This window comes from Osmerus mordax, chromosome 3, assembly GCF_038355195.1.
Source record: "Osmerus mordax isolate fOsmMor3 chromosome 3, fOsmMor3.pri, whole genome shotgun sequence".
Lineage (NCBI taxonomy): Eukaryota > Metazoa > Chordata > Actinopteri > Osmeriformes > Osmeridae > Osmerus > Osmerus mordax.
In genome coordinates, this window is record NC_090052.1 from 3,883,336 (window position 1) to 3,896,871 (window position 13,536).

General features: G+C 50.7%; 1 protein-coding gene across 1 annotated transcript in view; it reads right to left on the reverse strand.

Moving 5' to 3' along the window:
• crebbpb (CREB binding protein b) overlaps positions 1-13,480 on the reverse strand; it is a 41,156-nt gene extending 27,676 nt beyond the window's left edge. Inside the window, exons 1-2 of the mRNA XM_067230881.1 lie at positions 12,635-13,480; positions 4,234-4,748 (exon numbers count right to left, since the gene is read on the reverse strand). Of these exons, the coding sequence (XP_067086982.1) occupies positions 4,234-4,748; positions 12,635-12,728 (609 nt within the window). The 5' untranslated portion in view covers positions 12,729-13,480. The remainder of the gene's footprint in view (positions 1-4,233; positions 4,749-12,634) is intronic.
• Positions 13,481-13,536: the final 56 nt, after the last annotated feature.

Sequence of the window (13,536 nt, forward strand, 5' to 3'; positions counted from 1 at the left end):
TCTACACTCTGCCATCTACACTCTGCCATCTACACTCTGCCATCTACACTCTGCCATCTACACTCTGCCATCTACACTCTGCCATCTACACTCTGCCATCTACACTCTGCCATCTACACTCTGCCATCTACACTCTGCCATCTACACTCTGCCATCTACACTCTGCCATCTACACTCTGCCATCTACACTCTGCCATCTACACTCTGCCATCTACACTCTGCCATCTACACTCTGCCATCTACACTCTGCCATCTACACTCTGCCATCTACACTCTGCCATCTACACTCTGCCATCTACACTCTGCCATCTACACTCTGCCATCTACACTCTGCCATCTACACTCTGCCATCTACACTCTGCCATCTACACTCTGCCATCTACACTCTGCCATCTACACACTGCCATCTACACACTGCCATCTACACTCTGCCATCTACACTCTGCCATCTACACTCTGCCATCTACACTCTGCCATCTACACTCTGCCATCTACACTCTGCCATCTACACTCTGCCATCTACACTCTGCCATCTACACTCTGCCATCTACACTCTGCCATCTACACTCTGCCATCTACACTCTGCCATCTACACTCTGCCATCTACACTCTGCCATCTACACTCTGCCATCTACACTCTGCCATCTACACTCTGCCATCTACACTCTGCCATCTACACTCTGCCATCTACACTCTGCCATCTACACTCTGCCATCTACACTCTGCCATCTACACTCTGCCATCTACACTCTGCCATCTACACTCTGCCATCTACACTCTGCCATCTACACACTGCCATCTACACTCTGGTATCTACACTCTGGTATCTACACACTGCCATCTACACTCTGCCATCTACACACTGCCATCTACACACTGCCATCGTCAGTTTCTGTGTCTGGTGTGTAAGGAAGTGTGCATGTGAATGAGTGCGTGTATGTGAGTGCGTGCGTGCATGTGTGTATGCATGTGTGTGTGTGTGTGCATGTGCATGTGCGTGTGTGAGTGCGCACCCCAGGCAGAGCGAAGGAGCTCTAGTCTGGGCTGGAACAGACTCCCTGCTGCCGTCAGGCTCGCTTAGGCAGACACATGAAAGAGCCAGCGCAGCCGGGGAGGGGAGGGAGGGGGGGGAGGGAGGGAGGGGAGGGAGGGAGGGAGGGAGGGGAGGGAGGGAGGGAGGGAGGGAGGGAGGGAGGGAGGGAGGGAGGGAGGATAATGGAGCTGCGGAGGCACTTTTAGCAGAGCGCTGCCTGCCCACCCCTCCCCCTACACAGTCTCTCTTGCGGCCTCCGAGCCTGCCTGTTCCCCACACACACACACACACCGCTTCCCCTTCCTTCTAAATCACACCAGATAACATCTACATCAGGTCTCACCACACCGAGCCACATCGGATCTTCCCTCCTCTCTCTCTCTCAGCTGCTTTCCCACCAAATTAACAAGCTAGCTCTGGTTCTTGAACAGGTTATGTTCAGGATTTTTGGAACCCTGGTGCTATCTGGTGAACCGGTCGGCATTTCCAGCAGTTTTGAATGGAAAGGTGTTTATTTTTATATCGCTGAATCCTGACCTTCCAACCTGTAGAATATGACAACCACCGATGATGTCATGGTTCACACTTCCAGTCAAGAAAAATCTCAAATGTTTTGGTTCAGCTAGAAACCAACTTTTCGGGTTCTGAACCAATGTTTTTTGGGGTCAAAATCCTCTGAGCGTTTCAAACTAGAGCTGAACCCGTTCCTGTTGAAAAGGGGGGGGGGGGGGTCACTCTCCCCCCACCCCTTTCCCAGTCCCTGACACCCCCGTCCTCTGAGCATGATTTGCTGCTCCAGTGTGACCTCTGAGGGGCTGGGCAGAGCCAGCACACATGGACACACGCGCAGGACGGGGGGGGGGGAAGAGAGAGAGAGAGAGAGAGAGAGACCGACAGAAGACGGGGAGAAAGGAAAACAAGGAGCAAGGCAGGAAAGAGGAGACGGAACAGGGAGAAGAATGAAAGGACGAACTGAGACTCGTTCTGCCTCCAGAGAGACTCTTCCCCCCCCCCCCCCCCCTCGCCACACTTCAGCAGCACGTGTCACTACGGCGAGGAGGCGCCAGGTAAACACGACCTGAGTGAGCTCCTACGCCTTCATCCACAGACCTCACACTGCCCCAGGTAAACACAGGGACGGCTTGCCCTTAGCACTCTCTCTCTCTCCTATATTTTCCCCCTCTCTCTCCCTCTCCCTCTCCCCCCCTCTCTCTCCCTCTCCCTCTCTCTCCCTCCCTCTCTCTCCCCCCCCTCTCTCCCCCCCCTCTCTCCCTCTCCCTCTCTTTCTCTCCCTCCCTCTCTCCCCCCCTCTCTCTCCCTCTCTCTCCCTCTCTCTCCCTCTCTCTCCCTCTCTCTCTCTCTCCCTCCCTCTCCCTCTCTCTCCCTCTCTCTCCCTCTCTCTCTCTCCCTCCCTCCCTCAGTCTAGGTGGAAGTCGCAATGTCTGGGAATAAGTGTATTTGTGTGAGAGAAACAGACGCAGAGAGAGAGACGGAGATAGAGAGAGAGACGGATAGAGAGAGACAGACGGAGAGAGACAGATAGAGAGAGACATTTAGAGAGAGACAGACAGACAGAGAGAGACGGAGAGAGAGGGAGAGAGAGAGAGCGTGCCAGGGAGCAGTGTTTCATGTGGCGAGGGCTGCGTGTGTCTCCTGGGTGAGAAGTCACGGCCTGGTTTCCCTCTTGGTTTCCTGCTTAACCACACGACTGAGAGCGAGGAACTCTGGCGGGCGCTTTTCTCACGATGCTCACTTAAATCAAGACTGAGGCAAACCCCACACACACATGATCTACAGATAAAGCTGCTTGGGCCCTTTAGACAAATCAACACCGCTGTAAAAATACGACCAGGTTGTGTCCTCTGCAGCGCCAACTGAGTTCAACACAGAGTCAATCCTACCTGCAACAGCCCTCCACCTCCTGCCTTGTTTAACAGCCCTCCTCCTCCACCTCCTGCCTTGTTTAACAGCCCTCCTCCTCCACCTTCTACCTGGTTAAACAGCCCTCCTCCTCCACCTTCTACCTGGTTAAACAGCCCTCCTCCACCTTCTACCTGGTTAAACAGCCCTCCTCCTCCACCTACTACCTGGTTAAACAGCCCTCCACCTCCACCTTCTACCTGGTTAAACAGCCCTCCACCTTCTACCTGGTTAAACAGCCCTCCTCCACCTTCTACCTGGTTAAACAGCCCTCCTCCTCCACCTACTACCTGGTTAAACAGCCCTCCACCTTCTACCTGGTTAAACAGCCCTCCACCTCCACCTTCTACCTAGTTAAACAGCCCTCCACCTTCTACCTGGTTAAACAGCCCACCTCCACCTTCTACCTGGTTAAACAGCCCTCCACCTCCACCTTCTACCTAGTTAAACAGCCCTCCACCTTCTACCTGGTTAAACAGCCCTCCTCCACCTTCTACCTGGTTAAACAGCCCTCCTCCTCCATCTTCTACCTGGTTAAACAGCCCTCCACCTCCACCTACTACCTGGTTAAACAGCCCTCCCACTCCACCTCCACCTTTATCTGGTTAAACAGCCCTCCACCTTCTACCTGGTTAAACAGCCCTCCTCCACCTTCTACCTGGTTAAACAGCCCTCTTCCTCCACCTACTACCTGGTTAAACAGCCCCCCTCCTACACCTACTACCTGGTTAAACAGCCCTCCACCTCCACCTACTAACTGGTTAAACAGACCTCCACCTTCTACCTGGTTAAACAGCCATCCAACTCTAACACCTGGGTGTCTGGTTGCTCCTCACAGACCCAGGAAGACCAACAGATCAATAGGAGGGTGGGGGGGGGGGGTGTAAACAAGTAGTGGAGCGCATCCCCCCCCCAACACCATGCTCAACATGGATGATACACCACTGGCAAGGATTACAGAGTGGATAGGGACTGTTTACACAGAAGCGGCCTGAAAATCTCAATGGATTGTTTTCCGCCAGCGCGGCACCCTGACAGAGTGAGAGATGAGATGGGAGCTGAGTGCACGAGCTCAGCCCGTCGGTTCAGCAGCTGGGCGGCCGGACAGCGCCGGAGCTCACCGTCTGCATTATTACAGGTTTACCGTTTGTGTCCGGACTCAAACCACCGCTCAAGGAAAAACTCGCACCGTGTCGTCGACAGGGATGCAACACTCATGTTTCTTTCCCAATGAAAGAGACCACTAGTCATTTCTAGTACCCCCGTGGCCCCCTCCTTACCTTATTCATGTTGCCGGCCTGCTGGGCATTCATGGAGTTGTGGGCCCCCATCTGCGCCCCTCCCTGGGTGAGAGTCTCCGCCAGCACGCTGCCCCCCACGCTGGCCCCCGGCAAGGCCTGCCCTTGGTACTGCATCCCAGGCCTGCCCCTGCCAGCCGGCCCCAGCCCGCCGTTCATCACCTGGCCCATCACCTGCCCGCTGTTCATCATAGCCTGGCCGAACCCCCCCATGCCCGGCCCCCCGTTCCCCTGGCCCCCCTTCTGGCCCTGGGGGGACGGGTGTCCCGGCGAGCCCTGGCCCAGGGGGCTCTTGCCCAGCACGGAGGCCAGCTGGCCCCCCATGGACCCGGGCTGGGGGCTGGAGGAGTTGAGCCCCCCGCCCAGGCCGGAGGAGCTGCCGGCCCGCAGGAGCTCCGACAGCTGCTTGTGTTTGGCGGCCGCGTCGGGCACCATGTCCCCGTTACGGATGAGCTCGTCTGGGAGGTCATCCTCCAGGTCAAATAGAGACACCAGATCTGGGGGAGAGAGACAGAGAGAGAAAGAGGGGGGGGGGGGGGAAATGGACAGAGAGAAAGACAGACAGAGAGAGAGAGAGACAGAAAGAGGGGGTGAGAGAGAAAAAGAGAAAGGCAGAAAGAAAGAAAGAGAGACGGAGAAACAGAGAGAGAGAGAGAGAAAAACACAACAGCTGTCAACATCAAACATGGGGCTCTTTCTCCTTCAGTAACAGTTTTACTACTTGGCAAGTGAGACAGACAGGCATTGTTGTTTTTTCAAAGATGGCTCGTGTCAAATTCTCGGGTTTAACGTGAAGCGTGCAAAGAGCTTTCCATCAGACGGGGAGAGATAACCAACTCAAAAGGATCTGTCACAAGTCAGAAGGTGTGTTTACTCAACCTGTCAAACACTCAAACACACATACACACACAGACACTTTGACATTGCCTCGCTAATCATCTGAAACCTCACCTGAAAAACTGAACGAGCCAAAGACAGAATGGTACACTACCCTTACAAGCTGGCGGCCGTGCCCTGCCCAAACACAGGGCCGACTCACACACACACACACACGCACAGCAGCAAGGCCTTCCACTAGTATCTGCTGCTGGAGACGTTGCTGCAGGCTTCTTACAGCTGAAGAGTGGCAAGCTGTGGTGGAGACCAGGAAAGAGTGCAGCGGCGTAGACCGCGCGTGCACATGCGTGGCTCATCGTTTCTAGGCGCCTCGGTTCATCTAAGGGGGAAATCTCGCCCCCTGCAAGGTGCTAAAAATAGCCCAGTTCCAGATGATCCTCCGAGGCTGTCTGGTTGAGACCGAACCCTCCAGCTAGGATGATCCCAAGGCTGACAACTTCTCAAAAAACCTGGGAGTGAGATCTGGTGGGGCCAACAAAAATGTTGCTGCGTACGAAGCAGCGTACGCGACGCGGAAAACACGGATGGAATCGCAGAACGCAGACATTCAAATGGAAATATGACATTTGATATTTGGATTACTGTCATCCAAAAGGATTGTGAGCTATTTGTATAATCTATATAGTTTTTTTTTTACAAATGTAATGAATTTAACGTGTAAGGAGATGAGTTAGTGGCTCAGGTGAAGGACTGGGGCCTGATCCACACACCCTGGTTCGAGCACTAGTAAATATGCAAGTACTTGATTTAGAACATGAGTTTGTTGTTAGATGGCGGAGCCACCAGGTCAGAACAACATGATAGTTCAGAGGCCTCTAAAGCCCTTTCAGTTCAACTCAGACACATATTACAAACTAAATACTGTATTGTTATTGTAGTACTTGGGGTTTACGGTAAAACATTATTTTGACCAAATCCTGGAAAAATCCCCAAATTGCAAAGGCATGTTCTTGAACTGTGTGTGTGTGTGTGTGTGGGGGGGGGGGCGATCCCAGACAGGGGCCGACTGCTGACTGACTGAGGCAGGCAGACAACTGTCGTGTGTGTGTGTGTCGCTGCCCTCCTTCCCCTGGTTCATTCCCAGGGCAGATTGGAGGCGGATGGACTGACTGTCTGCTGGGGAGTAATGAACTCTTGCTGCAGACAAACACACGCACACTAATGCTCCGTTACTGTCCAAACCCGCGTGTTTACGCCAAGGCTGTCTGAGTGAGTGCGTTTGTGCTAATGCCAGTTAGAGCTGGGCCATTCATTTATTTTTTAATTCAGTTCATTTTTATTTAGGATTTTGGACGATGTGTAAAAATGAACATTGTTTTTCCACTTCCACTCGGGTGATTACGGTACGGAACCTTCACCACTTCACCGAGCTTTCGTAGCATTAACCAGACATTCTGCGTGAATTCCACAGTTCCAACGCTCATGTGGGTGTTTAAAGAACCGGAAGCTACATGCAGCTAGCTAGCTAGTCACATTCGTTAGCAAGTGTCCTCGTTAGATTTTTTTAAATAATTAACAGACAAAAGGGTGGTGATGGCTGAGGTAGCAGTAGCCAGCATTACGTTTTTATCTTGATAATCATATAAAACATGATTTATGCACTGGGGGTGACTGGCATAGGCAGTTGACAGGCTTGTACTCCTTTTATACATGAAAAAAAAAGTGGGTAAAGTTTGGTTTGCTCTATATTAATCCCACAAGGGAAATGTATCTTTATTTGCTTTAGTTAATCATTTTCAATACTAAAATGTTAAAATAATTTAAAAAAAACGTCATTCTATAATTCAATTTCTCTCCTGTAGTTTGTTTAGAAGAAAAGATTAATCACCAATTGGGTATGGTGCAAAAGGAACCTACAGATGTACATTGTTAGGCCATATCGCCTAGCCCTGGTGCCGGAAAACACATCAGCTGCACAAAACCCCACAAGTGCATCCAGCCCCGTGCCTGGCCTGTTGGCGTAACATGCTCTCCTTTATGAATGGAACAGCCCTCCCTTTTCTGAATGGGGGTGTCTAAACCTTAACGACTGTTGCCAGGTACAGAGGATCCTACTCCACAGGGCTGCAGAGAATGACAGCTTTGTTAGCCGTTTACGGACGCCGAGGAATGAAGCGCCGCTCTGGAGGGCTTCGATGCGAGTCGGCTGTGAGACATGACACTTGACAAATCAATTAGCGTCACTGTGCTCTGGAAGCCGGCACTGCTGACACGTCGAGCCTGTCTGAAAAGGTTATTCAGCACCGACAGAGAGCATGTTAGGGAAGGAGAGAAAGAGCATGGGCTGTACGCCCCACCTCTCCCCTCCTACCCTCCACATTAAAAAGCCTGGCAGTGAAACCGTGCACCGAACCTTGCTGATTAAATACACCCCCTCCCCCCCGTCTCATGTCTCTCTCTGCATTTCAGAACACAGTTAATCTCGCCACTTGAGTCACAGATGAGAGGAAGAACCGCCTGGTCTGATGGCGCGCCGGGGTTCTTTAGAAACACCTGATGAGGCCTGCCGATGAATCACCCGCTTTTACCAGCAGAGATGAAACCTCCTCTATTAGACGGCCCACTCCGTGTGGACGCCCAATACCAGGCTACGGTGTCCTGCGGCCGGGCTGGAGGACGAGAGACAGTGGAGAGAGTGAGCGAGAGATGAAAAGAGCACTCCCCCCCCCCTCCCCCTCGCTCTCTCCCCAGCCGTGGAGAGCACCCGCTCTCCCCTGGCCGCCAGCTGACAGGCAGAGCAGCTGGCTGGGGAGGAGGGTTAGAACGGAGGGCTGTGGCAGGCGGCAGGAGAGCGTGGCGCTAATAGAACAGATTAGATTTAAAGGGCCAGACAGCCCAGGGGGAAAGGGGGGGGGTAGTGTTCAGCCACCTCGACAGCGGCACACGCTTGATAGGACAATTAGCCTGTGGCTACAGCGCTCACTGTCAGGGTGGGGGAGGGGGAGCGGGGTTACAGCTCAAGCGAACGAGCGCTACGTTCGATAGCACGTCCGTATTGTACCTGGGCAGTGATGAGGTGATCACCCACACAGCTGGGAGTCTTGTCATCTGGTGCCACCGTCTCCACGACCGTTCCCAACCCCCGATCGGCATCTACACTGTTCTCAACCATGACAAATACCTACGAGGTTCTCAACCATGACCGCTATCTACACGTGGAGTTAGTGGTCACAGTTGTCAACCATGACCACTATCTACACGTTCTCAACCATGACCACTATCTACAGGTTGTCATCGTTCTTCTCAGTGATACATTCCACTATTTCCAGCCATGACTAACCTTCTCTTCTCTTCACAACCATGACCTTCACCTCCTCCTCACTCCCACATATCCACCTCGTTACCCCTCGCTACTGCTGCTGCATACAATCTCGGAGAAACAAGCTACCAGGCGCAAGCTCTTCCAAGTTCTTATTCAGATAAAAACAGGAAAAAACGTCAGAATGAGCAACAGCGTGATAAGATAAAACCTCATTAATCCCGATGGAAATTCTCCTACGCCGAGATTATTCAAAAGGTTACAACATGGCTCAAGAATAAAAGACAAACTGGTCTTTATAAATACAGCTACAACTGGCGGCCGCTCGCGATGGCACCGGAACCGTAAAACGTTTCTTCAAGGATGATTCATGGGTGTCGATGGGATCTGTAACGTGGAAGTGAGAGAGCTGAGGAACAAGTCATACCAGGATAGAGTCACCTCACCAGTCTGGTATGTCGAACAGCAAGGGAAAGAAAACAATTAGAGGACATTTAATGCCAAATTTTAGAGCGAGGCCGGTCAAACTCTGGCTTGTTTGTCAGCTTTCGATTGGAGGTTCTTGTGTAAAAACTTTTAATACGCCGCTTTTATAAGAAGGGACGTGATCGCTTCAAGATGTGAGGAATTAGTGGCGCGCTGCACTTGAGAGAAAAAAAAAAAAAGAAAAAAAAGAAAAAAAGAATATTAATAATTAACAAGCAGCCGTCGCTGTGTCGGTGCCTGTGTGGAACCACAGAGAAAGGAGAGAAAAGTGAGGACACAGCAGCCAAACTGACAGAGTGGCATCCCGGGAAAAATTGAGAGGTGAGACTCCGGAGTCTCTTTTGGGCGTTTTCCGACAGACAGGACACGGAAGAACAAAGCGCCACGCTGTGACCGAACCCTGCCCCGGCCTTCCCAGTATGAGTATTAGCGTCCAGGACAAGAGGTGTTCAGCGGAGAACAGAGTGTGCCGACTGAGGGATAAAAGTTACACGGAGGGGAGGGGGGCCCCGATTTCTTCCTTCATCAAATCAGTTCCGCTTCAGTCGAAAGAGACATTCCCCGGGCACAGCCGGCATAGGCCCCAGCCCGTCCTGCCCCGCCCCACCCCCCCCCCCCCCCCCCCCCCATCCCTGAAAGCTGGGGAGAGAAGGCAGCGTTTTTCCGCTTGACTGTATCTGTATGTGTGCTAATGCTAACAGCGCTGGAATAATGCTCACCCAGGGTGCTGGTGTCTATTCACGCAGCCCAGAGAGAAAGGGGACTCCCACTAGGTAAGCAGTGGGCCGGGACACTGGTGCCGGCTTTTCACCACAGACACCGAAACACCCACTGGCGTGCAAATTATACCAGACCAGACAGGGGCCTGCTGGTAAGGCTGAGGCAGGTGGACATATACGCACACGCATGGTTGAAGCTCTATTAAACCTGTCACACATTAACACACACATCAACATGGCCCTGCAGGCTGCTGTGGTGATGCCAGCGCTCCCGTTCCCTCCGTGGGGCAGAGCTTCTTAGCGAGGAGGGCTAGGCTCAGCGAAGGCGTGCTTGCTGTCTTGTCTGTCACAGTCATAAATCTCCCTGGCAAAACGTGACCTGTTGACACGGTACGAAAGACTCGCGCATCGTTGGAAAAAAAACACGGCACGGGATCTTTGACGCTTCCAGAAACGCCGACTCTTCCTCCTTGCCCTCGGACTGCCGCTTCCGAGGTCTCTACGCTGCTTCGAGGATCGAGCGTGAGGGAATGAGAGTGAGAAATTGGAAGAGGAGGGAGGTACAAATATATTTTCTACTCACAGGTCGGCCTGAGGATAATTTCCTGGAATTAGTGCTTTTTCATTTACATTTACATTTTAGTCATTTAGCAGACGCTCTTATCCAGAGCGACTTACAGTAAGTACAGGGACATTCCCCAAGGCAAGTAGGGTGAAGTGCCTTGCCCAAGGACACAACGTCAGTTGGCATGACCGGGAATCGAACTGGCAACCTTCGGATTACTAGCCCGATTCCCTCACCGCTCAGCCACCTGACTCCCCCGAACCAAACACAACACAATTCTGTCTGTGTTGCCATCTGCAATCTCGGCGCTCTAAATCTTCCGAAGTACACGCCGACGGCGCTGCCGCTTTCAAAACTTCAAACGGGAGCCTGGTCTGAGCCACGCTGCGCTGAGAGTGTGTGTGTGTGTGTGTGTGTGTGGTGACTGAGGCCCTGACAGAGAGTGAGGAGGAAGATGCTGGAGTGTCAAGCTGTTTTATTGCCCAGAGACAGCTCCTGTCATCCTGCTGAGAGATTAGCTGCGCTCGCTAAGAACCTGGGGCTCCTCAGGATGGAGGAGACACTGCGGGGCTTGTCGGGACGGAGGAGATACCACGGCGTCGAAAGGAAACATAGGAAGTACGACGGCCGGCGGGCTGTTTGTAAATAACTACTTAAGGAGAGACAGGTGTACTCCCAATACTGACCTGGTGGGCGTTCCTACGTCACATAGGAACTGGCAGTGGCTGCTCTACTGGGAGTCAGGTGGCTGAGCGGTTAGGGAATCGGACTAGTAATCTGAAGGTTGCCAGTTTGTTTCCTGGCCGTGCCAAATGACGTTGTGTTCTTGGGCAAGGCACTTCACCCTACTTTCCTCAGGGAGAATGTCCCTGTACTTACTGTAAGTCGCTCTGGATAAGAGCGTCTGCTAAATGACAATGTCAATCTCAATGTCAATCTCTACTGCATGGCAAAGCTCATCTTCACTATGCTAACTCTACGAAAGGGCACACTGCTACAGAGTCACCCGCCAAGATCATGCAGAGTAGGGGGACTAACCGGAGACTGAAATGCAAGACCAACTGATCCTTGGAGAGTCTGAACTTTAAAGCTATCCAAACTCCCTTGTTGAAGCACAGACATTAGACACCAGCAGCTGCACGTACCCTGAGGCAGTGACATGTCCACCTTCCCACCTAGCCCCCCCCCCCCCCCCCGCTAGCCCCCCTCTCTCTCTCTCTATTCGGTCAGAAGAGAAACTCCTTAAATGCCAAAGACAGGGGTAGTTCTCACACTTCTGACCCACATGGCAGCCAGTCAGAGCCAGGCAGAAAACCGATTACAAAACCAGCCAATCTTCAGGAAGACCTGACAGCACTCCCTGGTGTCAAGAACCCTTATCAACGTGTCATTTAGAGATATCAACTACGTGAAATCAATATTTAACTTGGTATATTGGGATATTGTTTACTCTGCAATTGTGCCACACACACACACCTAACAGATTGGGGTGGCAGCAAAGTGGTGATCACGTACAATGTTACCCATAAAATATGACTGGCTATAAAATACCATATTAGACGATACGATCTGTGTTGTTGCTGCGAAGTCTGCGGAAGTTGTTGTGCAGGTTTGCGTGGATATCATAGGGAACCTAAGGCTAACCCAGTATTGGCTGGCATTCTGATACTTAACTTAGTACACCATTGTGAAAAACTGATCAAGCACGATGGTGCATTGCACCCGATAATTCGTCACTTACGCTTATGTTATGCACGTCTTTTAACACGGATAATCCAACTTAGAGGTATTCATATTTCTCTTATTATCCAATGCATTGTCTCCCCGTGGTGGCACCTCATGTCAACTACAGACTACATTATACATAGACCAGACTTCAACACAAAATCTGACTTCAGACAACTATAGCATTTTTCAACACGTATACCAGTGTAATAAGTATATCATTCGACTGTCTTAATTGAATACATTCACCACCATCAATTGGTGTTCAATGATTAGGTAAATATCACCAAACTTAACAAGATAATAATGGGCGATAGTACATTATGCACTAGCTTCCGTTGCCACCACAGGCTTTTTCTTGCTACTAAGTTAGCGAGGCTACTTGTTAGCTAGCTAAAAACAACCAGTCGCATAGGAAATCATGACCATGGCAGCAGGGATGTGAAGATGAGACGGGGTACATCAAAAAATAAATGTTAAGCTAACAAGCTAATCGGACCACCGCCAAACGCTCCTGACCAGCAGGACTGACAATTTATGAAAGTTCCAGGTGAGGAACATACGGTGAACTAGTATAGTAGCTAGCTGGCTGGCTAGCCAAGTTAGCCTGGGCACGGGAATGAGCGCATCCACAACAGTGCATCACTGATTATAATGGAACCACAAGTGTCTGTTTTGATTGTGAAAGAGTGTGAAGGATAGCAAGAGGATCAACAGACTTGAATGACTTACCTGTACTGTCTGATGCTGATACTGATAGAGCAGGTGAATTTAGCTTCGCTCGCTTTGCGTTCGAAGGTCCAACCTCCAGCAAATTGTCAGCCATTCTTCACGGTAATGGCTACTTAGCACTAGCTAGTTAAGTACAGATGCAAAATGAACCAGAACTCCTTCCAAAGAAAAAGGCCAACTGGCAACGATTCACCAGTGTTTTCTAACAAACAAACCCTTTAAAGGGGCAATTAGTTAGCTAACTGGCTAACTAGCCAGAAAGCTAGCAAAATGCTCGCCAGTCGAATAAAATGTTTCAAAAGAAAGGCAACAGCGCCACGCTTCGCCACCGACAATCACCCCATGATAATCCAACACCCAACACCCACATTATTATCCTTAATAATTTCACCAAAAAATATTTCTGTTGAAGAAAAATAAATAGAAATTATTAAAAAAAATTATATGGAAGATCGAATTAAGTCCGTTTCTCCATAAATTGTCAGTTTGGCGTACATATAGAATCCTTTTTTTCGTAGTCCTGATGTAGCGCCTTAAATTCCATTTTTTCCTTCAATAAAAAGAACAAAAATCCAAAAATATTTTCTATGCACCGCTTTATTTTTCTCGACACTGTCTCCCGGTAAATACATCGGCTCGGCAAAGGAGATACGGCGAGAAGCGGCGCTCTCTGAAGGGGAAATCAAATAAACGAGGGTCTTAAAAGACGATAAAAACCGATCCAATCCTCGTTTATTTACAATAATAATCTTCAAACGAATAAAGAATTCAATTTTCTGCAGAATAAACCCGATTGAGCACGGTCAGAATTGCTCGTTTCGATGTTAAAAATAATGCTCTCCCGAAATCCTGATTCTGAGCCGCGTCAAGATGGCGGCTGTTGATTCCTCCGATACAAAAAA